This window comes from Amblyraja radiata, chromosome 21, assembly GCF_010909765.2.
Source record: "Amblyraja radiata isolate CabotCenter1 chromosome 21, sAmbRad1.1.pri, whole genome shotgun sequence".
NCBI classification, from domain to species: domain Eukaryota; kingdom Metazoa; phylum Chordata; class Chondrichthyes; order Rajiformes; family Rajidae; genus Amblyraja; species Amblyraja radiata.
The window spans coordinates 39395279-39422507 of NC_045976.1; the positions used below are offsets into that span (position 1 = coordinate 39395279).

At 49.0% G+C, this 27229-nt stretch overlaps 1 protein-coding gene across 6 annotated transcripts in view; it reads right to left on the reverse strand.

The window, feature by feature from the left end:
* Positions 1–27229, reverse strand: part of celf2 (CUGBP Elav-like family member 2) — a 579470-nt gene that overhangs the window by 309840 nt on the left and 242401 nt on the right. For 2 of the 6 annotated variants that reach the window (XM_033040142.1, XM_033040138.1), the window contains exon 1: positions 20201–20326. The exons of 2 other annotated variants lie outside the window; for them this stretch is intronic. In XM_033040142.1, the coding sequence (XP_032896033.1) occupies positions 20201–20301 (101 nt within the window). In that variant the 5' untranslated portion in view covers positions 20302–20326. Of the gene's footprint in view, positions 1–20200; positions 20327–27229 lie in introns of those variants that run through there. 2 more of the 6 variants (XM_033040145.1, XM_033040140.1) reach the window with 1 other exon arrangement.

Here is a 27229-nt window from a genome sequence, read left to right on the forward strand (position 1 = left end):
TTCAGTGCTTCAGAGTCGGCAAGTGCCTTCCATTAATGCGAGTGTATTCTTCAAAGAGTGCCAGAAAGTGGACCTCCGTGTCAAAATAAATGGCTTCAAATGAGGGAGCGCACAAATGCCACCGTACCCTGTCATCAATACCATCAACAAAATCGCTAACACAAGTAAAATGCATCAGAGTGCAATTCCACTGTCTAAGAGGAGAACTCTTTCTTCCCATTTTATCTGGTGTCTTTCCATGCCCCGTTAAAACCTGCCATCTCAGTTACCATATCATCGACATGCCTGGTTTAAGGATTACACCATCTGAGAATCACCATCCTAGAATGGTTACAGCAGGTTTGGCTTAGTTTAGACAATAGACAATAGGTGCAGGAGTAGGCCATTCGGCCCTTCGAGCCAGCGCCGCCATTCAACACGATCATGGCTGATCATCCCCAATCAGTACCCCGTTCCTGCCTTCTCCCCATATCCCCTGACTCTGCTATATTTGAGCCCCGTCTAGCTCTCTCTTGAAAGTATGTGTCTCTTTAGTTTAGTTTAGAGATGCAGCACGGAAACAGGCCCTTCGACTCACCGGGTCCGCGCCGACCAGCGATCCACGCACATTAACACCACCTTACACAGAGTAGGGACAATTTTTACATTTACCGAGCCAGTTCACCTACATACAGGGGCACGTCTTTGGAGTGTGGGAGGAAACCGAAGATCTCGGAGAAAACCCACGCGGGTCACGGGGAGAACGTGCAAACTCCGTGCAGACGGCACCCGGTAGTCGGGATCGAACCCGGGGTCTCCGGCGCTGCAAGGCAGCGACTCTACCGCTGCGCCACCATGCCCATCAAGTCCGTTCTAGACTCACCAGCCCTGCCTGAGACCAATCAAGCAGGTCCTTACACTTCCCTCCCCACCTCCCCGAGGACGACAGTGAAACTAGCAGGAAGAGTACCAAAGGACCCAAGATGGCGGCCAGCCCAGGCGGCCATTTGCCTGCCAGCCACAGGAGCAGATCCACAATCACATATCACAATCGCTCCACACTCTTCAATCTCTACTCCTACAGCAACATTTTTCTTTTTCCGACTCTCCCACGCTATCCAGGCCTTTCACTAGTCGGTAAGTTTCAATGAGGTCCCTCCTCGTCCTACTGAACGCCGCGAGTGTAGGCCCAGTGCTGTCAAACGCTCATCATATGCTAACCCAATCATTCCTGGGATCATTCTTGTAAACCTCCTTTGGACCCTCTCCAGTGCCAGCACATCCTTAGACTATAGACAATAGGTGCAGGAGTAGGCCATTCGGCCCTTCGAGCCAGTACCGACATTCAACATGATCATGGCTGATCATCCCCAATCAGTACCCCGTTCCTGCCTTCTCCCCGTATCACCTGACTCCGCTATCCTCCTCAGATATGGGGCCCAAAACTGCTCACAATACTCCAAATGTGGACTGACAGAGCCTCAGCCTGTTCACTGAGAAGGCCATTAGTTCGAGTCCCCACTTATTTTCCTGTAACCTATTCTCTCTCACGTGCCGATTAACTCCCACATAATTCTTCCACCAGCCACTTACAATCAGGATATGTTACAGCAGGCAATTAGCCTCACCAGCACAGGCTTTGGGAATTGGGAAGAAACCAAAATCAGTAACTAGAAACACACATGATCCGTGGGGGAAAAAGCACCAACTCCACACACACAGCTCCGGAGGTCAGTCAGTATTGAAGTTTTGTTTCGTTTATTTTCGAGGTACTGCAGGGAAACAGGCCTGTTTGCCCACCGAGTCCGCACCGACCAGCGATCCCCGCACACTAACACTACCCTACACTAGCGTTGCCAACTGTCCCGTATTAGCCGGGACATCCCGTATATTGGGCGCCGCGTCCGGCCCCGCCTCACCCGTCCCGACGTAGTGCAGCCCATGGAGTGCAGCAGCAGCAGCAGCGCCTCGCCCGTGGCCCCATCGGTCGGTCGGCAGCCCGGCCAGCTGTCCGACCTTCGGACCTTCACTCACCTCCGACACCACCACCGCCCCTCCTTCTCGTGGCAGATCATCGGTTCGTGAGTTGGACGGGGCGCCGGACTTTGCGCGCGACGTCGCTCGAACCCGTGTCTCTGGCACTGTGAGGCAGCAACTCTACCGCTGCACCACCGTGCCACCACAATGGTTCGACAGCCAGAAACATGTCTCTCACAGTCAACACAGAGAGTGGGCAATAGAGTGGAGTCGAGTGGCAGGAGAGTTGCTGCCTTACAACGCTGACTACGGGCGCTGTCTGTACGGAGTTTGTACGTTCTCCCCGTGACCTGCGTGGGTTTTCTCCGAGTGCTTCAGTTTCCTCCCACACTCCAAAGACGTACAGGGTTGTAGGTTAATTGGCTTCTGTAAATTGTAAATTGTCCCTAGTGTGTGTAGGATAGTGTTAGTGTATGGGGACAGCAGGACCTGGTGGGCCGAAGGGCCTGTTTCCGAGCTGTATCTATACCTTTAAACAGAAAAATTACAGACCTTGTTTCCCTCTGAACTCAGTTTTTTTTTCTTTCTAGCTCTTGGCAATTCAGCGTGTCCGATTCTACAGCTCGAGCTGAAATGGGCCACAGGTTCTGACAGTTCCTTACAGCCTCACGTAAAACACAATTCTGCTTGAAGACAGACACAAAAAGCCGGAGTAACTCAGCAGGACAGGCAGAAGAGAAGGAATAGGTGACGTTTCGGGTCGAGACCCTTCTTCAGACTGAGTCAGGAGAAAGGGACACGAGAGATATAGAACAAATAGGTGATGTAGAGAGATTATAGAACAAATGAATGAAACGTGTGCAAATAAGGTGATGATGGTAAAGGCAACAAGCTATTGATGGCTGTGGGCCAGGAGTGACAGACTCAGCAAAACAAACTTGGATGGGGGAGGGATGGAGAGAGAGGGGTTGCAAGGGTTACTTGGCGTAGGTGGTAGTGGTGCAGCGGTAGAGTTTCTGCCTTACAGCAAAATGCAGCACCAGGTTCGATCCCGACTACGGGCGCTGTCTGTACGGAGTTTGTACGTTTTCTCCCCGTGACCCTCGTGGGTTTTCTCCGAGATCTCCGGTTTCCACCCACACTCCAAAGACGTGCAGGTTTTGAGGTTAATTTGGTTTGATTAATTGACTTGATAAATGTAACAGTTGTCCCGTATAAAACTGTCCAACTTCCAGCGTGTTTAAGAAGGAACTGCAGATGCTGGAAAATCGAAGGTAGACAAAAATGCTGGGGAAACTCAGCGGGTGCAGCAGCATCTATGGAGGGAACTTCACTCCATAGATGCTTTACTGGGTCTCTACCCAAAACGTAACCCATTCCTTCGCTCCATAGATGCCGCCTCACCCGCTGAGTCTCTCCAGCATTTTTGTTCAACTTCCAGTATAGTCCCTGGTGGACTCTTCGGAAGGTACAAGGTACTTGGAGTTAGAGAGATGAATATTCATACCATTGGATTGTAAACTGCCCAAGCGAAATATGAGATACCGTTCCCCCAATTTGAATTTGACCAAACTTTGACAATGGAACTTTAGAACCTTAAGGGACTGTCCCACTTGGCCGTCATTTGCGCGTCACGCAGATGGCGCGCGAGGATTTTGTACGTCACAAAATCCTGCGATGCCGCGCGCAGCCGGGCATCACTACCTATGTCATCACGCACCATACGCGCGGAATGCGTACCATGCGCGCATTACGTGCGTGTCGTGTGACGTGACGCGTAAATGATGTCATGTAAATTACGCGCGAATGACAGCCAAGTGGGACAGGCCCCTTACCCCAAACACCTGCTGAATGTTTTCGCAACCTGTTCCCCGAGATGGATAAAAATGGCAATGAGCGAGGCAACACATCTTGGTTTAGTTTAGAGATACAGCATGGAAACAGGCCCTTCTGCCCACCGAGTCCACACCGTCCAGCGATCCCCACACACTGACACTATCCCGTACACACTAGGGACAATTTACAAATATACCAAGCCCATTGCCCGAAACACCTGCATGTCTTTGGAGTGTGGGAGGAACCTGGAAAATACCCACGCTGGACATGGGGTGCAAACTCCATGCAGACACCACCCGTAGTCAGGGTCCTACCCGGGTCTCTGGGGGCTGTAAGGCAGCACAAAGCTGTTTTGAGCATCTTAATAGAGACCGTCTCTGACTTCCCATCTGTTATATCCACAGTGAATGAGGGACCTTCAAGTGCTCTGAATGAGGAAATAACAAAAGAATTTGCACAATACTCTTTCTTTCCAATAGCAGAAGGAATAGCAACGGAGGTGATTTTATTTGCAAAGATTTCCTTTACCTTGAATGCTGAAGATTGTTCAATGAAAGAATATTTTCTGTTGTGCTAGAATATTGTTTTTTTTTAATTCAATAATAATATTCATTCATCTGCAGTCAAAGATGGGGTTGTGAGCAAAATCGATAGCAACCAATTGTGTTTATATAATGCGTGGAATGTATTTTAAAAAATCCCTCAGATAATTCAAATAAAAATTCAAAAAATATTGGATTCAATGCCACAAAACGTGCAGGGAATGGAGGGAAAACGGAATCAAAGGATATCGAGAAAAAGCTGGAACGGCGTGCTGATTTTGGACGATCAGCCATGATCATATTAAATTGTGGTGCTGGCTCTAAGGGCCGAATTGCCTACTGCTGCACCTACTTTCCATGTTTCTATGTGGATTATGTGTAGGTAGGTAAGAGTTGATCTTGGCATTATGTTCAACACAGACATAGTGGGCTGAAGGGCCTGTTCCTGTGCTGGACTGTTCTAAAAGGGGTGTTAGATTAGTTTAGAGATACAGCGTGGAAATAGACCCTTTGGGCCCACTGAGTCCGTGCCGACCAGCGATCACCCCAGACACCAGCTCTATCCGACACACCAGGGATAATTTACGGAAGCCAATGAACCTACAAACGTGCATTGGGGGTCTGGAACTCGGGCCCGCTAGAGTCGTCAGATCTGCTCTCACAGCTGGATAGGGTGGCACGGTGGCGCAGCGGCAGAGTTGCTGCCTTACAGCGCCCTAGACCCAGGTTCGATCCCGACCACGGGTGCTGCCTGTACGGAGTTTGCGCTTCTCCCCGTGACCACGTGGGTTTTCTCCCAGATCTTCGGTTTCCTCCCACGCTCCAAAGACGTGCGGGTTTGCAGGTTAATTGGATTGGTACAAATGCAAATTGTCCCTGGTGTGTGTAGGATAGCGTGGGCGTGCGGGGATCGCAGGTCGGCGCGGGCTCGGCGAGACGAGGGGCCTGTTTCCACGCTGTATCTCTAAATCTAAAAACTAAAAAAACTAAAGCCATCTACCACGACCGAGTGGCTGGTCAAATTTGCCGCGCTGCCTCTGCGGTTCCTTGAGTCTGTAAACAATGACCAGGCAGGCTTATGGCAATGAGGAGAAATGAATAGGACTGGTCCAATACTCCAGTGATGTGATGCTAATCCAGTCCAAGCTCCAAAGGCTCAAAATGCATTTCATTTCCATCCAAATCCCGAAGAAATTACTAAGAGTTATGAACAAACAAGGTGACTCCATCTACACTTCACGCTGCCTCGGCAAGGCCAGCAGCATAATCAAGGACCAGCCTCACCCCGGTCACTCCCCTCTCCTGTCAGCTAAAAGGTACAGAAGTGTGAAAAGGCACACCTCCAGATTCAGGGACAGTTTCTTCCTTCTTCTTCTTCTGCTGTCGTATGTCTTTTAGACCTGCAGCCAGGTTCGGTGGCCAGCCGGTGTTTGGGGCAACTGGTGACGATGTGCTCCACTGTCTGTGTGTTGGGTCCCCACACTCGCAGGAGGCGCTCACTGTCCACGAGGCCCCACCTCTTCATCGCTACTCCATAGCGTCCGATGCCCGTCCTCAAGCGGTTGAGGGTTGTCCACTGCTTTCGGGGCAGGTCCTGGCCAGGGACGTCCATGGGGTCATCGATGTAATGGTGTAGCCTAGATGGTTCCGCTGACTTCCACTGGTCTCTCCATCTCGTCTTGACCCAGGCGGCCTTTAGAAGCGTCAGCCGGTGTTGTGCGGAGCAGCTCTTGGGCTTGCGTGGCAAACGGGTGCCGTGACTTGAGGCGCACTCATCGTGGTGTCTCTGTGATGATCTGATGGAGCAGGTGGGATTCACAGTTTCTTCCCAGCTCTTATTAGGCAACTGGACCATCCTACCAACAACTAGAGTCCTGACATCCCATCTACCTCCTTGGAGACCCTTGGACTACCTTGAATCGGACGTTATTGGACTTTATCTTGCATTAAATGTTATTGCCTGTATCCTGTACATTGTGGACGGCTCAATTGTAATCATGTGTAGTCCTTCTGCTGACTGGATTGCACGCAAAGAAAAGCTTTTGGCTGTACCTCAGTACACGTGACAATAAACTTAGCTCAACTTAAGTCTCCAGCAGAGCAATGAGAACTGATAGCACAGCAGAAGAGGATGATCTAGGATCAGAGGGCTTATTGTTACTTAAGATAAGCTCTGACCAGCATACTTTCCCCATCATTATGACACTATCAACAGGAACATTACTGACCATGCTGCCTTGAAGATCATGATCTTCCTGTTGCAAGAACTGGTTACCAGGACCTGTGGGGTCCACAGTAATCTTATCGAGATTAAGATAAGGCCCACATTGACTTGGTTGGCTCTGGGCATCCACTTGGCCTTATCAAAGTGGGTGCGAAACAGCAAGAACAAACGATGACAGAAAAAAGACACAAAGTGCTGGAGTAACTCGGCTGATCTCTGAAGAACGGGTTGTTACGGGTCGGGACCTTTCCTCAGACTCATTGCGGTGTTTAGTTTTAGTTTAGTTTAGAGATACAGCCCGGAAACGGGCCCTTCGGCCCACCGGGTCCGCGCCGACCAGCGATCCCCCCGCACACTAACACTATCCCGCACCCGCTAGGGACAATTTTTACATTTACCAAGCCAATTAACCTACATACCTGTACGTCTTTGGAGTGTGGGAGGAAATCGAAGATCTCGGAGGAAACCCACGCAGGTCACGGGGAGAACGTACAAACTCCGTACAGACAGCACCCGTAGTCGGGATCGAACCCGGGTCTCCGGCGCTCCAGTCGCTGTAAGACAGCAACTCTACCGCTGCGCCACTGTGACCGTTTAGGGGAAGATGAATGGAAGAGAAGATGGGCAGGACAGAGCCGGGCGAGTGATAGGTGGGTACAAATGAAAGGGGTAGAGGGGTTCGATAGGCAGGTGGTTGGACAAAGGCCAGAGATGAAGAGATGAAGTGGCAAAGGGGTGTGAGATCAGGATAGAAGGGAGTTAAATTGTGAAGCCAGATGGAGGAATGTAACATTTGGACTTTACTGGAATTTATCTTGCCTGAGAAAGATCCCAGGGATGATTGGGTTAACATTTTGGGTGTTACGTCACTGATCCTGTACTCGCTGCAGTTCAGAAGGATGAGGGGGAAAACTCATTGAAATAGTACCTTCAAACGCATGTAATATTCTGGGATCATTCACATAAACCTCCTCTGGACCCTCTCCAGAGCCAGCGCATCCTTCCTCAGATACGGGGCCCAAAACTGCTCACAATACTCCAAACTCCAGCCTGACCAGCATCTTATAAAGCCTCCGCATTACATCCCTGTTTTTATATTCTAAATGTGACAAAAATAAAAACCAATACCAACCATAAGTCATAAGGTCTTAATTGATAGTAGAATTAGGCCATTCGGCCCATCAAGTCTACTCCGCCATTCAATTATGGCTGATCTATCTCTCCCTCCTAACCCTCCATTCTCCTACCATCTCCACATAACCTCTGACACCCGTACTAATCAAGAATCTATCTCTCTCTGCCTTAAAACTATCCATTGACTTGGCCTCCACAGCCTTCTGCGGCAATGAATTCCACAGATTCACCACCCTCTGACTAAAGAAATTTCTCCTCATCTCCTTCCGAAAAGAACGTCCTTTAATTCTGTGGCTGTGACCTCCAGTCCTAGACTCCCCCACCCAATAATGGAAACATCCTCTCCACATCCACTCTATCCAAGCCTTTCACTATTCTGTACGTTTCAACGAGGTCCACCTCCCCCACCCCCCCCCCCCCTCGTCAATCTTCTAAACTCCAGCGGGCACAGGCCCAGTGCCGACAAACGCTCATCAGAGGTTAACCTCAGGACATGAAGACACACTCTGCAACCTGTGTTTTTCTTTTAAGCAGTGGTTAGAGCTGTTACGTGGGGAAATGAAGGCATCGCAACAATAACAATTAAAGAAGAAATTAAAGATCACATTCCTCTTTGACATTAACCAAACGTACTAAAGTCGGCGTTATGTGGTAATAAGGTCTAATTACATGCTGGTTCACTGGCAAAGCAAGAGGAGTCAAGCATGGGGTTGAATCCTTCTTCACTTCAATGAATTCAACCCAAGATCTGAGAACCAACAAGGCCTTCAAGTGACTGGGGTTTGGTGCTAAGCTGATTTATAATCCCAGTTTCAATGGAAAAAGGAATTACTGTATTTTTCCTTCCTTGCTTCCCCGTGTCATAACCTTTTTATTAACATTTATGCACTTGGAGCCGAGAGCTGTGAGCAAAATGAAAGACATTCAATTCAAATGGCTAATTAATAACGGAGGAGAATTCACAGGCCATCTGCACGGGAAATCGCTCCATGAAAGCTTTCCGAACTGTTTAGCATTCATTCAGCACTAGCCACTTGTCCACACACTCCAGGGACCCCCTCCGCACACCACCTCATCATTGTCACCAGCAGCCCAAAGAAGGGTCTCCACCCAAAACCTCACCCATTCTCTACAAGTCTCCACAAGGCGCTGGCCTGGCTGCATTTGGATTAGACAATAGACAATAGACAATAGGTGCAGGAGTAGGCCTTTCGGCCCTTCGAGCCAGCACCGCCATACAATGTGATCATGGCTGATCATTCACAATCAGTACCCCGTTCCTGCCTTCTCCCCATATCCCCTGCAGAGAATTCCACAGACTCACCACTCTCTGTGAGAAACAGTGTTTCCTCGTCTCCGTTCTAAATGGCTTACCCCTTATTCTTAAACAGTGTGGCCTCTGGTACTGGACCCCCCTCCCCAACATCGGGAACATGTTTCCTGCCTCTAGCGTGTCCAAGCCCTTAACGTGTCTCCAAACTAAACCAAACACAGAGGCCAAATTTCAGTGAGCAAGAGTCGGGTCATCGTCTGCTTGTCGATAAATGCAGAATCAAAGTTGTACAATACCCAGGCTGCGTAAAAAAACAACCCAGTCCATGCAGACAGGAGGATCAAACCAGCGCCTTCTGTGTTCCAGTCACCTAATAGGCCACTCGGGAGTTTCATTCCTCATTGTTATAGACAGAATTCCAGGCACAGAATGAGCAACTACCTGTGACTGTAGCAGCCTGATAACATGGACCGTGCGATGGTATAAGTTTAACATCTGCTGCGTCTTGATCCCCTGTCACAGGCTGCAACCTCTTCCTGCTTCAACGTGTCAATGTCACTCCTCCCCCCGCGGAGAGGAACGCCATTCAAATGCACACTCCATCATAGAAACATAGACATTGAAAATAGGTGCAGGAGTAGGCCATTCGGCCCTTCGAGCCTGCACCGCCATCCAACTCAGTATCCTGTACCTGCCTTCTCTCCATACCCCCTGATCCCCTTTAGCCACAAGGGCCACATCTAACTCCCTCTTAAATATAGCCAATGAACTGTGGCCTCAACTACCTTCTGTGGCAGAGAATTCCACAGATTTACCACTCTGTGTGAACATTTTTTTTCTCATCTCGGTCCTAAAATTTTCTCATCTCGGTCCTAAAATTCCCCCCCCCCCGCCAATGTGACCCAACGTTTAATTCCTCGCTTCCTAACTTCTCACTTCTTGGGGGGCGGGAGCGGGAAGAGCTGCTGCCTCACAGCGCCAGAGGCCCGGCTTCCATCCTCACTACGGGCGCTGTCTGTACTGTTCGATCTCTGTGACCTGGGATCGCCAGTGGTGGAGCTCCAACCGGCGCGGCCCTGTTGGCTTCGGAAACCGCGGCCTCCAGTACGGAAGCGGCCGTTCCAGGTGTCCCAAGCCGCTGTGAGGATTCTCACGACGCCGGAGCACCATCACCCGGCGAGAACGGCCTGGATCATAGGGCCTCCGTAGAGGCAACTGTGGAGGCCTCAATAGGCCCGACTATGGGTGAACTGGGGTTGGGGACTGGACATTATGCCTTCCCTCATGGTGGGAACCATTGTGGGGGGATGTTCTTTATGTTTAAATCTCTTATTAATGTTATGTCTGTATTCCTTCTTTATGTGCTGCACTGGCAAGAAGCATTTCACTACCCTAGGTGTATGTGACCAATAAATAACCTTTGAACCTTTGAACCTTTGACCGAGGTTTCCCCGGGTGCTCCAGTTTCCTCCCACACTCCAAAGACCCCGTGCAGGTTTGTAGGTTAATTGGCTTCGGTGAAAATAAAATGGCTTCAATTTAAAAAAAAGTAAATTGGGTCTCAGTTTTTAAAAAAATTGTGAATCGCCCCTAGTGTGTAGGATGGTGCTGGTGTAGGGGTGATCGCTGGGCGGTACGGAGACGGTGGGCCGAAGGGCCTGTTCCCGCGTTGTATCTCTAAAGACTAAAATCTAAAGGTCAGGCAGCATCTCTGGAGAAGGAGGATAGTTGACGTTTCGGAAGGAATCCACAGATTGCTTTTTGCTTTTTTGCTCAGCCTAACGAAGGGATTCAGACGAAAATATTGTACGTTCTCCCTGTGACCGCGTGGGTTTTATCCCAGAGCTCCGTTAAACCAAGTTGTTTTTCCATTCCATTAACAACCGGCTAACAACCGTTAATGCTACGGAATAAAACAAAGCGTTCCGTTCAAAGCGCCGTGCCTCAAGTAGTCTTTCATAGCGTTTGCTTCATTCAAAGCCCTGCTGAAATAACTCGAGAGTTAAGCTTTCCATGCTTACTAAAATAAGATTACCCTAGAAAATATATATAATGCAATGGTTGAGAAGGAACTGCAGATGCTGGAAAAATCGAAGGTAGACAAAAATGCTGGAGAAACTCAGCAGGTGAGGCAGCATCTATGGAGCGAAGGAATAGGCGACGTTTCGGGTCGATGTCGGGGTGGGGAGGCGAGAAAAAGAAAGGAAGAGGAGGAGACAGTGGGCTGTGGGAGAGCTGGGAAGGGGAGGGGAAGGAGGGAGAAAGCAAGGACTACCTGAAATTGGAGAAGTCAATGTAATGGTATTATTTTTGTTCACTTGGATATTACACTCTATTCGGGCTAATAATGGGAAAAAAGCTCATACTTAAATTCTGGAAAAATGCGCCCACACCAACAATAAAAATGTGGATATCAAATATGTTTGCAACACTACATCTGGAAGAGATGAGATTCCTCTTAGCAGGCAAAGCAGACCAATTCCAAAAGACGTGGTCTACGTTTTTGGAACTATTACAAGCATGAGGTGCAATAGTAATTTAAAAAATAAATAAATAAATAAATGGTGCCAGGATCTGGCAACGGGGGGTAAAACAACAAAAACAGACTTGGTTGGTAGTCCCCTTTCTGCGGAGTTTAATGTTATAATAGAGCGATTGTTTCTCCTTTCTTTTTCCTTCTTTTCTAGGGTCTACTTTCTTTCTTTACTTCCTTCTCTAACTTCTTTTCTAAGGGGCTTTCTTTTCTCAACACTCTCCTGCACCTTCACGACTCTTGCGCACTTTCCTTACTTCCTTTACTTCTATCTTTTTCTTAAAGCTCAAAAAATGAAGCGGTACAAAAAAATGTATTAAGACATATGTGTTGTGTAGTATTGTAACTTACCGTACTTCTAATAAAAAATAAATTAAATTAAATTAAAAAAAGGATATTACACTCTATTGTTACAATTTCAAGGCTGCATCAGGAATGTTATCTGAAATCATTTTGCAGTTTAGCATTGGTGCAAGAAGAAAATATATTTAAAAACATATAAACTATTTAGAATGTCAAAATCTCTAACTGCAAACAGTGCCTGTATTTAATTCCTGGAGACTGGGCTGTATTAATATTCAGTTCAACCCCCCCCCCCCCCCCACACTGCCATGTGGAGAGGATGTTTCCACTAGTGGGAGAGTCTAGGGCTAGAGGCCGCGGCCTGCGAATAAAAGGACGTACCTTTAGAAGGGAGATGAGGAGGAATTTCTTTCGTCAGAGGGTGGTGAATCTGTGGAATTCTTTGGTCAAGTCAGTGGATATTTTTGTAGTGGAGATTGATAGGTTCTTGATTAGTACGGGTGTCAGGGGTTACGGGGAGTAGGCAGGGGAATGGGGTTGAGAAGGCAAGATATATCAGCCGTGATTGAATGGCGGAGTAGACCCGATGAACTTCTTCTGTTCCTATGACCTATGAACATCTCTGGAGAACACGGATAGATGACATTTTGGGTCGGGACCCTTCTACACACGAGGGGTAATCTTTTCACACAATAGACAATAGACAATAGGTGCAGGAGTAGGCCATTCGGCCCTTCGAGCCAGCACCGCCATTCAATGTGATCATGGCTGATCATCCACAATCAGTACCCCGTTCCTGCCTTCTCCCCATATCCCCTGACTCCGCTATCTTTAAGAGCCCTATCTAGCTCTCTCTTGAAAGCATCCAGAGAACCGGCCTCCACCGCCCTCTGAGGCAGAGAATTCCACAGAGGGCGGCGGGTGTATGGAACGAGCTGCCAGAGTAGAGTCGATGGGCCGAATTGCCTAATAATGCTCCTATCACTTATGAACATGAACCTGTGGGAAGGGGAAAGGAATGACCCTTGTTTAATGTCGAACAGGAAAGAGAGGGGAAGATGTATCTGGTAGTGGATACGCCTAGAAGGTGGCGGATATGGTGAAGTTTGGAGTGCTGGAAGATGAGGACCTGGTGAATCTAGCCAGGCTCGGCTCCACTGAAGGAGGGTTGAGAGCAAAAACATGGGGAATGAATACATATCTTCAAATGCTGTTAGAAATGTTAGACTTACAGTTTAGGAAGACTTATCACAGGCCTTTCATTCATATAGTGCCTTTCCCGTCCCTGCCAGGGCATCCCCAAAACGTTGCACGGTCAATTATTAATATTTTTAAATAGTGGTCACGAGGGCGGCACGGTGGCGAGGCGGTAGAGTTGCCGCTTCACAGCGCAGAGACCTGGGTTCAGATCCCGACTGCGGGTGCTGTCTGTATGGAGTTTTCCCCGCGACCATCGTGGGTTTTCTCCGGGATCTCCGGTTTCCTCCCACACTCCGTAAGACGTGCAGGTTTGTAGGTTAATTGGCTTTGGTGAAAATAAAATGGCAAATTGTCCCTTGTGTGCGTAGGATAGTGGGAGACAGATGGCACAATGGGCTAAGTGTTCGGCTGGCAACCGGAAGGTAGCCGGTTCGAATCCCGCTTGGAGTGCATACTGTCGTTGTGTCCTTGGGCAAGACACTTCACCCACCTTTGCCTGTGTGTGAATGTGTGTGAGTGATTGGTGGTGGTCGGAGGGGGCGTAGGCGCAGATTGGCAGCCACGCTTCCGTCAGTCTGCCCCAGGACAGCTGTGGCTACAGAAGTAGCTTACCACCACCGAGTGTGACTGAGGAGTGAATGAATAATGCGATGTAAAGCGCCTTGAGTATTAGAAAGGCGCTGTATAAATCCCATCCATTATTATTACGGGGTTTTTTCACTGGTCGGCACGGATTCGGTGGGCCGAATGGCCTGTTTCTGAGCTGCATCTCTAAAGTCTACTGCAAAGTCCACACTTTCAGGCTTGGCTGAAAATGTTGTAGCAACCGTAGAAAAAGCAAACTCTTCCAGGGATGAAAGTCAAAGTACCTCAAACTACACCTGAGTAAGGATTAGTCAGTCATAGACTGATACAGGGTGGAAACAGGCCCCTCGGCCCAACATGTCCCAGCTACACTTGTCCCACCAGCCTGCATTTGGCCCATATCCCTCCAAGCCTGTCCTACCCATGTGCCTGTCTAAAGGGCCTGTCCCACTGTACGAGGTAATTCAAGAGCTCTCCCGAGTTTAAAAAAAAATCAAACTCGTGGTAAGCACATAGAATGTACGTAGCGGGTACGTCGGAGCTCGGGGACGTCTCTTAGCGGCTCGTAACGCTAACGGCAGGTACTCGGGAAACACGGTAAGCTCGTGAAGATTTTTCAACATGTTGATAAAATGTCCACGACCACGAGAGCCCCGAGTACCTACGAGCGGCCATTACCGTAATTCTCCGAGTTCGAATCAGGGCAAACTCGGGAGAACTCTTGAATTAGCTCGTACAGTGGGACAGCCCCTTCACTGTTTCTTAAACGTTGCGATAGTCCCCAGCCTCAACTACCTCCTCCGGCATCTGGTTCCGTACACTCACCACCCTTTGTGTGAAAAAACTCCACTTGGGCATCGTGAATAATGCATCTTCATTCATTCTCAAGCTGAAGAATTCTTCCTGTCATCTGCCAGTCAATGGGGCAGCAAGCAAAGCTGCTAGCTGCCATCTCCCATAGCCTGGAGGCATCTTCCCCAGAAAGTTTCAAGACTTTAAACTACTAATTAACCTTCCTAATTAAAGTCATTATCACCACTTTGCTTGCGAACGTCTACCTCAGCAATATTCACCGTGCTTCCTTCCAAAGTTCTGGATATAAATATTAATAATCCCAGTGGTTGATCCTCAATGGTGTTGGTGCATCTTCAACAGACTGATAATGAGTTGTAAGTCAAGCTCCACTTGGACTGAAGTAAAATACAGAAAATGCTTCTCATGCTCTCCCCTCTCCCAATGTGCATCTCCTCATTTACCTCCCCCCTCGACTCCATCCAAGGACCCGAGAAGTCTTTCCAGGTGAGGCAGAGGTTCACCTGCACCTCCTCCAACCTCATCTATTGCATCCGCTGTTCCAGGTGTCAACTGCTCTACATCGGTGAGACCAAGCGCAGGCTTGGCGTTCGCTTCGCCCCAACACCTCCGCTCGGTTCGCAATAACCAACCTGATCTCCCGGTGGTTCAGCACTTCAACTCCCCCTCCCATTCCAATCCGATCTTTCTGTCCTGGGCCTCCTCCATGACCAGAGTGAGTCCCACCGTAAATTGGAGGAGCAGCACCTCATATTTCACTTGGACAGTTTACACCCCAGCGGTATGAACATTGACTTCTCCAATTTCAGGTAGTCCTTGCTTTCTCCCTCCTTCCCAGCTCCCCCACAGCCCACTGTCTCCGCCTCTTCCTTTCTTCTTCATTCGCCCCCACATCAGTCTGAAGAAGGGTCTCGACCTGAAACGTCACCTATTCCTTCGCTCCATAGATGCTGCCTCACCCGCTGAGTTTCTCCAGCATTTTTGTCTACCTTGCATCTCCTCATGGTCTGTCCAACCCCTCCCTATAGCTCAGCCCCTCAAGCCCAGGCAACGTTCAACTAGGAAAGGGTCCCGACCCGAAACGGTACCTATCCATGTTCTCTAGAGATGTCACCTCACCTATCCACGGTGGCGCAGCGGTAGAGTTGCTGCCTCACAGCGCCAGAGACCCGGGTTTCGATCCTGACTACGGGTGCTGTCTGTACGGAGTTTGCACGTTCTCCCTGTGACCTGCGTGGGTTTTCCCCGGGTGCTCCGGTTTCCTCCCACACTCCAAAGACGTACAGGTTTGTCGGTTAATTGGCCTCTTTGAATTGTCTCTGGTGTGTAGGAACGTGCGGGCGATCGGGGTGATCGCTGGTCGGCACGGGCTTGGCGGGCCGAAGGGCCTGCTTCCCCGCTGTATCTCCAACGTCTAAAGAGGAGACACAAGGAACTGCAGCTGCTGGAATCTTGAGCAAAAAGTGCAAAGTGCTCGAGTATCTCAAGCAAAGTAAAGGGACCGGCAAGAATGTAAAATGTCCCCAGTGTGTGTGTAGGATAGTCCCAGCGTACAGGGTGATCGCTGGTAGGCACCGGCTCGGTGGGCCGAAGGGCCTGTTTCCACGCCGTACCTCAGTAGTCTAAAATCTCCTTCGCAATAGGCTGTGTTAGAAACATAGAAAATAGGTGCAGGAGTAGGCCATTCGGTCCTTCGAGCCTGCACCGCCATTCAATGTGATCATGGCTGATCATCCAACTCAGTATCCCGTACCTGCCTTCTCTCCATACCCCCTGATCCCTTTAGCCACATCTAACTCCCTCTTAAATATAGCCAATGAACTGTGGCCTCAACTACCTTCTGTGGCAGAGAATTCCACAGATCCACCACTCTCTGTGTTATTTAATAAAATGTCTTCACAATGGGGCCTTTCTTCGTGAGAGTGCGGAGATAAGCATCCGGGGGGGGGGGGGGGGGGGGGGGGGGGGGGGGGGGAGGGTCACATGAGTACATCGGGTTGTTACTTAACGCAGACACTGTGACAAAACTGCCAACAGATATGGATGCACGAAGCCCAAATGCCGTAGCAGGCTGAAAAACATCATGTGGCGCTTGCAAACAGTGATCCCTTCACGTCTGACAACAATGCTCGACTTCTCCCTCCGGTCCTGCCTTGTGACCAAGTCACGGAGCTGCCAGCGTGTACGTGCAAACATGACATCGTGCTTTGCATCCAGCCAGCTCTTTCAGAAGAGGGGCAGACAGACACTAAATGCTGGGGCAACTGAGCGGGGGATGGTCGGGGCAGCATCTCCGGTGAAAGCAAGTCAAGTCAAGTGAGTTTATCGTCATGTGTCCCAGATAGGACAATGAAATTCCTGCTTTGCTTCAGCACAACAGAACATAGTAGGCATGAATACAGAACAGATTAGTGTGTCCATATACCATTGTAGAAATATATACACACGTGAATAAATAAACTGATAAATAAACTAAATAAATAATATAATAGAATAAATAAACTGATAAAGTGCAAATAACAGATAATGGGCTATTAATGTTCAGAGTTTTGTCCGAGCCAGGTTTAATAGCCTGATGGCTGAGGGGAAGTAGCTATTCCTGAACCTGGTCGTTGCAGTCTTCAGGCTCCTGTACCTTCTACCTGAAGGTAGCGGGGAGATGAGTGTGTGGCCAGGATGGTGTGGGTCCTTGATGATGCTGCCAGCCTTTTTGAGGCAGCGACTGCGATAGACTGTGAAAAGGAATGGGTGACGTTTTGGGTCGAGACCTTTCTTCAGACTCACCCTGCCAGAGAGGGACTGAGTTTGACGTCACCAAAAACATTCGCAAAACGGGGAACGCGAGGAACTGCAGATGCTGGTTTACAACAAAACCCCCCCCCCCCCACTAAATCACCTTTCCATATCCTCCAGGGCTGCTGAAGATAGACACAACCATGGATGTGGGGAGGATGTTTCCACTAATAGGAGAGTCTAGGACTAGAGGGCACAGCTCAGAATAAAAGAACTTTTTCACAAAGAAAGCCGACTGCACTTTATATGTATATTCATGTGTGTATATATACAGTATATTCAATGGTATATGGACACACTGATCTGTTCTGTATTCATGCCTACTATATTCTGTTGTGCTGAAGCAAAGTAAGAATTTCATTGTCCTATCTGGGACATGTGACAATAAACTCCCTTGAATCTTGATTTGAATCTTCAGTTTGTGGAATTCTCTGCCTCAGAGGGCGGTGGAGGCCGGTTCTCTGGATACTTTCAAGAGAGAGCTAGATAGGGCTCTTAAAGATAGCGGAGTCAGGGGATATGGGGAGAAGGCAGGAACGGGGTACTGATTGGGGATGATCAGACATGATCACATTGAATGGCGGTGCTGGCTCGAAGGGCCGAATGGCCTACTCCTGCACTTATTGTCTATTGTCTATCCTTTGGAAAGGAGGTGAGGAAGGAATGTCTTGAGCCAGAGGGTGGTGAATCTGTAGAATTCATTGCCGCATACGGCTGTGGGGGCTAAAATGGAGATTGACAATTGTTGATTAGTACGGGTGTCACCGGCTATGGGGAGCAAGCAGGAGAATGGTGGGGTAGTATCGATGGGCTGAATGACCTAATTCTGCTCCTATAACATGAACTTTACGAGCAAAAGGTGCAACTCATCTTAGCAGAGAGACTGGGAGGGTCACGCTGATAGGTTCTAGGAGCAGAATTAGGCCATTCGGCCCATTAAGTCTACTCCGCCATTCAATCATGGTTGTTCTATCTCTCTCTCCCAACCCCATTCTCCTGCCTTCTCCCTGTAACCCCTGACACTGATACTAACCAAGAATTTGTCTATCTATGCCTTAAAAATATCAATTGACTTGGCCTCCACAGCCGTCTGTGGCAATGAATTCCACAGATTCACCGCCCTCTGACTAAAGAAATGTCTCCTCATCTCCCATCTCAAGGAACGATCTTTAATTCTGAGGCTGTGGCCTCTGGTCCTAGACTCTCCCACTAGTGGAAACATCCTCTCCACATCCATCCATCCATCCAGGCCATTCACTGGCCATGCAGGTCAAGACCACCATCAACATCCCCTCCCCTGCCAGCGCCCCAAACATGGCCCCCTGCTGGTGGGCTCATGAACATCAGGAGAGATGTCTGTGGAACTCCATGCCCAATAGATGCTGAGGACCAAAAACACTTAGCAACCATCTGCAGAAAGTGAAACCGGCTCAGATATGCAACACACAGAGATAATCACAACTTGGATTTCCATCACTTCTATCTCGGCTGTTTATTACGTCAGGAGATTGAGTGAGAGAGAGAGAGCGAGAGAGAGAGAGAGAGAGAGAGAGAGAGAGAGAGAGAGAGAGAGAGAGACTGGGGGAGAGGGAGAGTGGGAGAAACTGAGAGAGAGAGAGGCTGGGAGCAAGAGAGAGAAACTAGAGGAAGAGCAAAAGATGGAGATGGAGAGATTTAGAGAAGGAGATAGAGAGAGTGAGAGAGAGGAGAGATAAATAGATAGAGAGGGAACTGGGGGGGGGGGGGCAAGAGGGGGAGAGAGAAACAGAGAGAGAGAGAGAGAGAGAGGGAGAGTGAGAGACTGGGAGAGAGAGAGAAACTAGGGGAAGAACGAAAGAGAGAGATTTAGAGACGGGGATAGAGAGAGTAACAGAGAGGCGAGAGAGATAGAGAAAGATGGAGGGAGAGGGAGAGAGACAGACAGAGAGAGAAATAGTGAGGGAACTAGAGGAGGAGAGGGAGCAAGAGGGAGAGGGAGAGAGAGAGAGAACGAGAGAAGGAGACAGAGAGAGAGAGAGAGAGAGAGAGAACGGAAGACACAGAGGGGGGGGGGGGGTGGAGACAGGGAGAGAGAGAGATGAGGACTCGGACACTGAGCATATTCGACAAAAGGGCCGCATTTCCCAAGCCAGCTCAGCCAGAGCTAACGAGCCCCCACCACAACCTCCCCCAACATCTCACACACTTTCTGACTGATTATTCTCCTCAGAGCCTGCTGTAAACACCAAGTCTCTACACATCCACACTCAGGGGGGAATGGTCAGGGAGAGGGGAGGCGGAGTGGAGGGGAGGAAGGGAGGGGGTGTGGGAGAAGGGAGGAGGGGTGGAGAGTAGAGAAGGGGAGGTGGAGAGGTGAAGTGTGGAGGAGATGGGTGCAGAGGAGAGGAGAGGGGAAGATAGGGGAGGAATGGAGAGGAGAGGGAAAGAGGGGAGGGAAGTAGTGGAGAGGAGAGGGGAGTGGAGGAGAGGGGAAGTGGGGGGAGGGGATGGGGTGGTGAGGAGAGGGGAGTGGAGGAGATGGGTGCAGAGGAGAGGGGAAGATAGGGGAGGGAAGGAGTGGAGAGGGGAGTGGAGGAGAGAGGAAGATAGGGGAGGGGATGGGGGTGGTGAGGAGAGGGGAAGAGAGGGGAGGGGAGTGGAGGAGAGGGGAAGAGAGGAGAGGGGAAGAGAGGGGAGGGGAGGGGGGGGAGAGGAGAGGGGAGGGGAGGGGAGGGAAGTGGAGGAGAGGGGAGTGGAGGAGAGGGGAGTGGAGGAGAGGGGAGGGGAGGACAGGGAGGCAACACAACATCCCGCCCCAGCGCACACACAAGCTCGCTCCACGCCACTCTGAAAACAAAAGGCTCACAAAAACAACCCCCTTAAAAAAACCCAACAATGAGTCTGTTCCCCAGAGATCCTGAAAGCGAAAAAACAGCATTGCAACAAAACACCATCCCACATTAGTGCGGGCGGCTGTGGGTAAAACTTAGTACCGTGCAGACTGACACACACACACACACAGTAAGTACCTCAAAGGCAGCTCATCATTGCTCAGAGTGCCAGGGCTGGGACAGCGCATGCTTTGTGCAGTGATATTGTCTACAAAAGGCAGCCCAGCCCGCAGACCCATGCAGCATCAGTGGCACTCGCACTCTGCTCTCACGGCCACTCTCTTATCAGACGCCGCAGAGGAGAAAAGGGAGGTGTTTAAACAAACCACTGGGCAGAAATAATCCTCACTGACAAGTTTTGTTGTTGGAGTATTTCTAACATGAGTGCGGCTCACACAGACCCTGGGGGTGCCTTGTTTGCATTCAGCCGGAGCTGAGACAGGGAGGATTTTTGTTTCTTCGTCTCCCCTGTTAAATACAAGTAGAAGATGGACACAAAATGCTGGAGTAACTCGGCAGAGAGAGACAAACAATACTGGAGTAACTCAGTAAAGACAGACACAAAATGCTGGAGTAACTCAGCAGAGAGAGACACAAAATGCTGGAGTAACTCAATGGAGATATTTTTAAAGCAGAGACAGAAAGATTCTTGATTAGTACGGATGTCAGGGGTTTTGGTGAGAAGGCAGCAGAATGGGGTTAGGAGGGAGAGATAGATCAGCCATGATTGAATGGCAGAGTAGACTTGATGGGCCGAATGGCCTAATTTTGCCCCAATCACTTATGAGATTGACACAAAACGCTGGAGTAACTCAGCGGGACAGGCAGCATCTCTGGAGAGAAGGAATGGGTGACGCTTCGGGTCGAGACCCTTCTTCAGACTCATCCTGAAATGTCACCCATTCCTTCTATCCAGCTTTCCCTGCTGAGTTACTCCAGCATTTTGTGTATATCTTTGGTGTATTCCAGCAACTGCAGTTCCTTCCTACACAGTAACTCAGCGGGTCAGTCAGCATTTTTGGAGAAACGGACTAGGTGACAATTGACAATAGACAATAGGTGCAGGAGGAGGCCATTAGGCCCTTCGAGCCAGCACCGCCATTCAATGTGATCATGGCTGATCATCTCCAATCAGTACCCCGTTCCTGCCTTCTCCCCATATCCCCTGACTCCGCTATCTTTAAGAGCCCTATCTAGCTCTCTCTTGAAAGCATCCAGAGAACCCGCCTCCACCGCCCTCTGAAGCAGAAAATTCCACAGACTCACCACTCTCTGGTTGTGGTAGGATGGTTCAGTCGCCTGATTACAGCTGTGAAGAAACTGTCCCTGAATCTGGAGGTGTGCGTTTTCACACTTCTGTACCATGTTTCATCCCGTGCACTAACATCATCCTACACACACTAGGAACAACTTACAATTTTGCTGAAGCCAATTATAACCCACAAACCGATACTCGAGGAAACCGAAGATCTCGGAGAAAACCCACGCAGGGCACGTGGGAGAACGTGCAAACTCCGTAATGACAGACAGCACCCGTAGTCGGGATGGAACCCGGACTTGCCCGGACTCCATTGCTTCCGTCTGTCCAGGAAACATCCAATTAATTAAACATCTCGTCCTCAAGCTTGCTAAGGAAGGGAAAGAAAATCAATTTAAACCTGACCTGGCCCAGAGAGAGGCACTATTATATAATTCATTGGAGAGTTATTGAGTAAACAGTACTTTAAAGAAAAGCCTTTCTGAATCTCCTTGTTCTCAGTAACACACTAAGTAATTGTACCAGACAAGGTACCTGATTGTGGAATTTAGTAGTTGACAGATATTGTAGACTGGTTTGGATTGCGTCGTTTGTTCTCTTGGGTCAGAAGGGTAAGTCCAGGTATATCCAGGTATGTCCAGGTATGTCCAGGTATATCCAGGTATATCCAGGTATATCCAGGTACATCCAGGTATATCCAGGTACATCCAGGTACATCCAGGTATTTCCAGGTATGTCCAGGTATATCCAGGTTGTATCCAGGTACATCCAGGTACATCCAGGCATTTCCAGGTATGTCCAGGTGCGTCTAGGTATGTCCAGTACTCAAGGCTGTAGACTGATGGTGATGCATTACATTCATGGGCCTGTCCCACTTACGCAACTTTTTCGGTGACTGCCGGCACCCGTCATAAGTCGTTGCAGATTGCCGAAAGTTTTCAACATGTTGAAAATCCAGCGGCGACCAGAACAAGGTACGACTCTTCGGGCGACTGCTCACCACCATACAGGCTTCACCCCGCGACAGACCTGCTGGCCCTATCACTGTGCTTGTGGGAGCTTGAATGGTAAATGTTACAACAGGGGTTCCAAAGAACTCCACTGGCAAGCTGGGTGGAGAACCGGGATGCATAGCTGAACCATATTCGAAATGGTCGACAATTACGTCTTGCAAATAATGTCCTCATTTAAGTCTTACACCGCAGTCTACAACTTGCTTGCATGACGTTTCCACTCGTGGGTGAGTCCAGGACCAGAGGTCATAGCCTCAGAATTAAAGAACATGCCTTTAGAATGGAGATGAGGAAGAATTTCTTTAGTCAGAGGGTGGTGAATCTGTGGAATTCATTGCCACAGACGGTCTGTGGAGGCCAAGTCAGTGGATATTTTAAGGCAGAGATAGAGAAGTGTCAGAGGTTATGGGGAGAAGGCAGGGGAATGGCGTTCGGACGGAGAGATAGATCGGCCATGATTGAATGGCGGAGTAGACTTGATGGGCCGAATGGCCTAATTCTGCTCCTAGCACATTGAATTTATGAAGCTGGAGGAAACCCAGGCGGCCACGGGGAGAAGGTGCAAACCCCGTACGGACAGCACCCGTCGTCAGGATCGAACCAGGATCTCTGATGATGTGAGGCAGCAACTCTGCCACCGTGCCACCCCAGTATGTGGTGTATTTGTGTTGCTAATTGACCTTCCTGTTCCAAACACAGAGGGTTAGACTTGCCACAGGCCATTGTTCAGTCATGTCGATCGCTTTCTGTGACCTATTTTCCATGTTATTGTGCAGTTCACAAAAAAAACATTGCATCAAATGATAAAACATCTATCCTGCCAGTAAACAGGCCCTTCGGCCCACCGAGTCCAGCGATCTGCGTACATACTAGATTCCACTATCCGCCAGACTAGATTACTGGGTCCCACTCCATGTTCATGTGACCATCTGAAGAAGGGTCTCGACCCAAAACATCACCCATTCCTTCTATCCAGAGATGCTGCCTGACCCGCTGCGTTACTCCAGTACTTTGTGCCTCTCACCGGTGTAAACCAGCATCTGCAGTTCCTTCCTACACACCAGGGACAATTTACAATTATACCAAGCCGATCAAACTACCAACCTGCACGTCTTTGGAGTGTGGGAGGAAACCGGAGCACCCGGAGAAAACCCACGTGGTCACGGTGGCAATGCACAAACTCCACACACAGACAAGCACCCGTTGTCAGGATGGAACCCGGGGTGGTTTCCGTGCGGTTCCCGGAGGTTTTTGTCAGTCTCCCTACCTGCTTCCACTACTTGCAACCTCCGGCAACCACCTGCAACCTCCAGGAACCGCACGGAAACCTTGGGTGGGGCGCAAAGTCTCCAGAGGTTTCCGTTCAGGTTTCCTAAGTGGGACAGGGGCATAAGGGTTCGTCAGGGGTTGCGGGGAGAAGGCAGGAGAATGGGGTTCATAAGAACACAAGATCATAAGTGATAGGAGTAGAATTAGGCCATTCGGCCCATCGGGTCTTCTCCACCATTCAATCATGGCTGATCTATCTCTCCCTCCTAACCTCGAAGGGCCTAATGGTCTCCTCCTGCACCTATTGTCTATTGTCAATTGTCACCTAGTCCGTTTCTCCAAAATGCTGACTGACCCGCTGAGTTACTGTGTAGGAAGGAACTGCAGTTGCTGGAATACACCGAAAATAGACACAAAATGTTGGAGTAACTCAGCAGGGAAAGCTGGATAGAAGGAATGGGTGACATTTCAGGATGAGTCTGAAGAAGGGTCTCGACCCGAAGCGTCACCCATTCCTTCTCTCCAGAGATGCTGCCTGTCCCGCTGAGTTACTCCAGCGTTTTGTGTCAATCTCATAAGGTCATAAGTGATAGGAGTAGAATTAGGCCATTCGGCCCATCGGGTCTTCTCCACCATTCAATCATGGCTGATCTATCTCTCCCTCCTAACCCCATTCTCCTGTCTTCTCCCCATAACCCCTGACACCCGTGCTAACCAAGGGGGTTGAGAGGGAAAGATAGCTCAGCCCTGATTGAATGGCAGAGTAGACCCGATGGGCCGAATGGCCTAATTCTGCTCCTATGTCTTATGGGCTTTGCCTCTTCTATGCAACACTGACATCTAAGGAGTCTCACCCGAACAAGAGTTAGCGGTGTTAGCCGAGGGATTGGTGGCTGCTGACAGAAGAAGGGCAAAAAATAAGCAGTTCCTGAATGCGTAATCAGCTTTAATAAAACATTGCGAAAACACAGAGCCCGGCTGCAGAGAGATGAAAAGCCTCCCCTCCCCCCCCATTGGAAGAGCTCAACCCTCCAGAAGCCCGCATCAAAAGCCGGCTTCATTCATACATTGTTGTGCCAGTGTAGAATTGCATGAAATACTTGTCTCAGATAACACAAGCAACGACACTGTTGACTCTTGGAATGCAGAACATTTCAATCTTCCTGGACCAGCGTGCATCTATTTTTAACGCACCTCACCGGGGTTATTCTACAGGGATCCATTAGGCGACATTTCTCAGCAATTCTCTCCAATATGAGAGGGAGCAATGAGGGAAAAAAAAACAAACTGCTATCCTTTATAAATCAGCTTCTTCCTCACAGAAAGCAACTGTTTTTCCAAATTATATTTGAGCTTTCAAGAAGATTCATCGCGCAATTAGATGCAGGCAGTACGGCAGATAGTAATGTTATTGAGCAAAATAAAATCCCGCACATTTTCTTTTATGAAAGCCCTTCCTCAGGATTTATAAATACTTCATTTGTGCTTTATTTGGTCACAAGGGGCGGCAGGGTGGCGCAGCGGTAGAGTTGCTGCCTCACGGCGCCGGAGACACGGGTTCCATCCCGCTTACAGGTGCTGTCTGTGTGGAGTTTGTACGTCATCCATTGAGTCTGTCCAAAGCAAACGTTGTCTGCAAAGGGCGCTCAGCATCATCAAGGACTGCTCTCACCCCAACCACAGACTGTTTACCCTGACACTCATTCCACCGAAATAAAATTGCACTACTACGACTATATGCACGTAAATATATTTATTTATTGCTAATATTCTATGTCGCTCTTCTAGGGAGATGCTAACTGCATTTTGTTGTCTCTGTACTGTACACTGCACAATGACAATAACGTTTGAATCTGAATCTGAATCTGGATCTGTCCCCCCCCCCCACCCCCTCCCCGTGACCACGTGGGTTTTCTCCGGGATCCCCGGTTTCCGCCCCACACACTCCAAAGACGTACAAAGGTTTAGAAACATAGAAAATAGGTGCAGGAGTAGGCCATTCGGCCCTTCGAGCCTGCACTGCCATTCAATATGATCATGGCTGATCATCCAACTCAGTATCCCATACCTGCCTTCTCTCCATACCCCCTGATCCCTTTAGCCACAAGGGCCACATCTAACTCCCTCTTAAATATAGCCAATGAACTGGCCTCAACTACCTTCTGTGGCAGAGAATTCCAGAGATTCACCACTCTCTGTGTGAAAAATGTTTTCCTCATCTCAGTCCTAAAAGATTCCCCCTTATCCTTAAACTGTGACCCCTTGTCCTGGACTTCCCCAACATCGGGAACAATCTTCCTGCATCTAGCCTGTCCAACCCCTTAAGAATTTTGTAAGTTTCTATAAGATCCCCCCTCAATATTCTAAATTCTAGTGAGTACAAGCCGAGTCTATCCAGTCTTTCTTCATATGAAAGTCCTGACATCCCAGTTTTGTAAGTTCATTGGCTGGGTATAAATGTAAATTGTCCCCAGTGTGTGTAGGATAGAGTTAACGTGCGGGGGTCACTGGTCGGCGCGGACTTGTCGGTTTTCACGCTGTGTCTCTAAACTAAACTAGGTTTTTTTCACTGCTGTTATCAGGCAACCGAACCATCCCACCAACAACTAGAGAGCCGTCCCAAACTAATATCTACCGCATTGGAGACCCTCGGGTTATCTTTGATCCGACATTAACGGCATTATCTAGCACTGAACGTTATTCCCTTTATCATGTGTCTGTACACTGTGGACGGCTCGATTGTAATCATGTATTGTCTTTCCACTGAATGGATGCAAGATACAAGATATTTTTATTTGTCCCATGGATAACACCCAACAAAGGTTTTTCACTGTACCTCGGTACACGTGACAATAAACTAAAACTCATACTCAAACTTGCCCACATTGACCAACATGCCCCATCTCCGTTTGTCCGACCTGCTCACGTTTGGCCCATATCCCTCTAAAACGGACCCACCTGCCCAAAGTTTTTTTTTTTTTTAAATGCTGTGATCTTGCCATAGAATGTGTGTGGTGTGTATCTTTTTTTTTAAGGGCTGGAAGAGCTCATTCGACATCTGCGAGGAGAGACAAAGAGTTAACTCTTCTCGTCGGGAATTCTGGTGAAAGGTCAACAAATGGACACCTTAACCCTCTCTGACAGCGCTGTTTGAGAAACATAATCCACACAGGTCGCTGCTTTCACTGTGTAAGGTGAGGTTCCAAGTACAGCAGAACATGGCCTCGATTTGTTAACATCTCCTCAGTTACTTCTGACCAGATAATCCATTCACTTTAATGAGGTCGCTCATGAGTTATTGATAGGACTGCAATCAAAGACGTCGTCTCATTAACAGCCCAGGTTAGGCCAGCTCTGATAGCTCTGCTGCACAGCCACCCTCTCCTCTGGGCCTTCCTTGCTAGATCTCCATCACAGGCCTCACCCGACCACAAGGGACGAAGTTGTATTTATATGGCCATTTTTATAGACGATAGACAATAGGTGCAGGAGTAGGCCATTCGGCCCTTCGAGCCAGCACCGCCATTCAATGTGATCATGGCTGATCATCCAACTCAGTATTCTGTACCTGCCTTCTCCCCATATCCCCTGACTCCGCTATTTTTAAGAGCCCTATCTAGCTGTCTC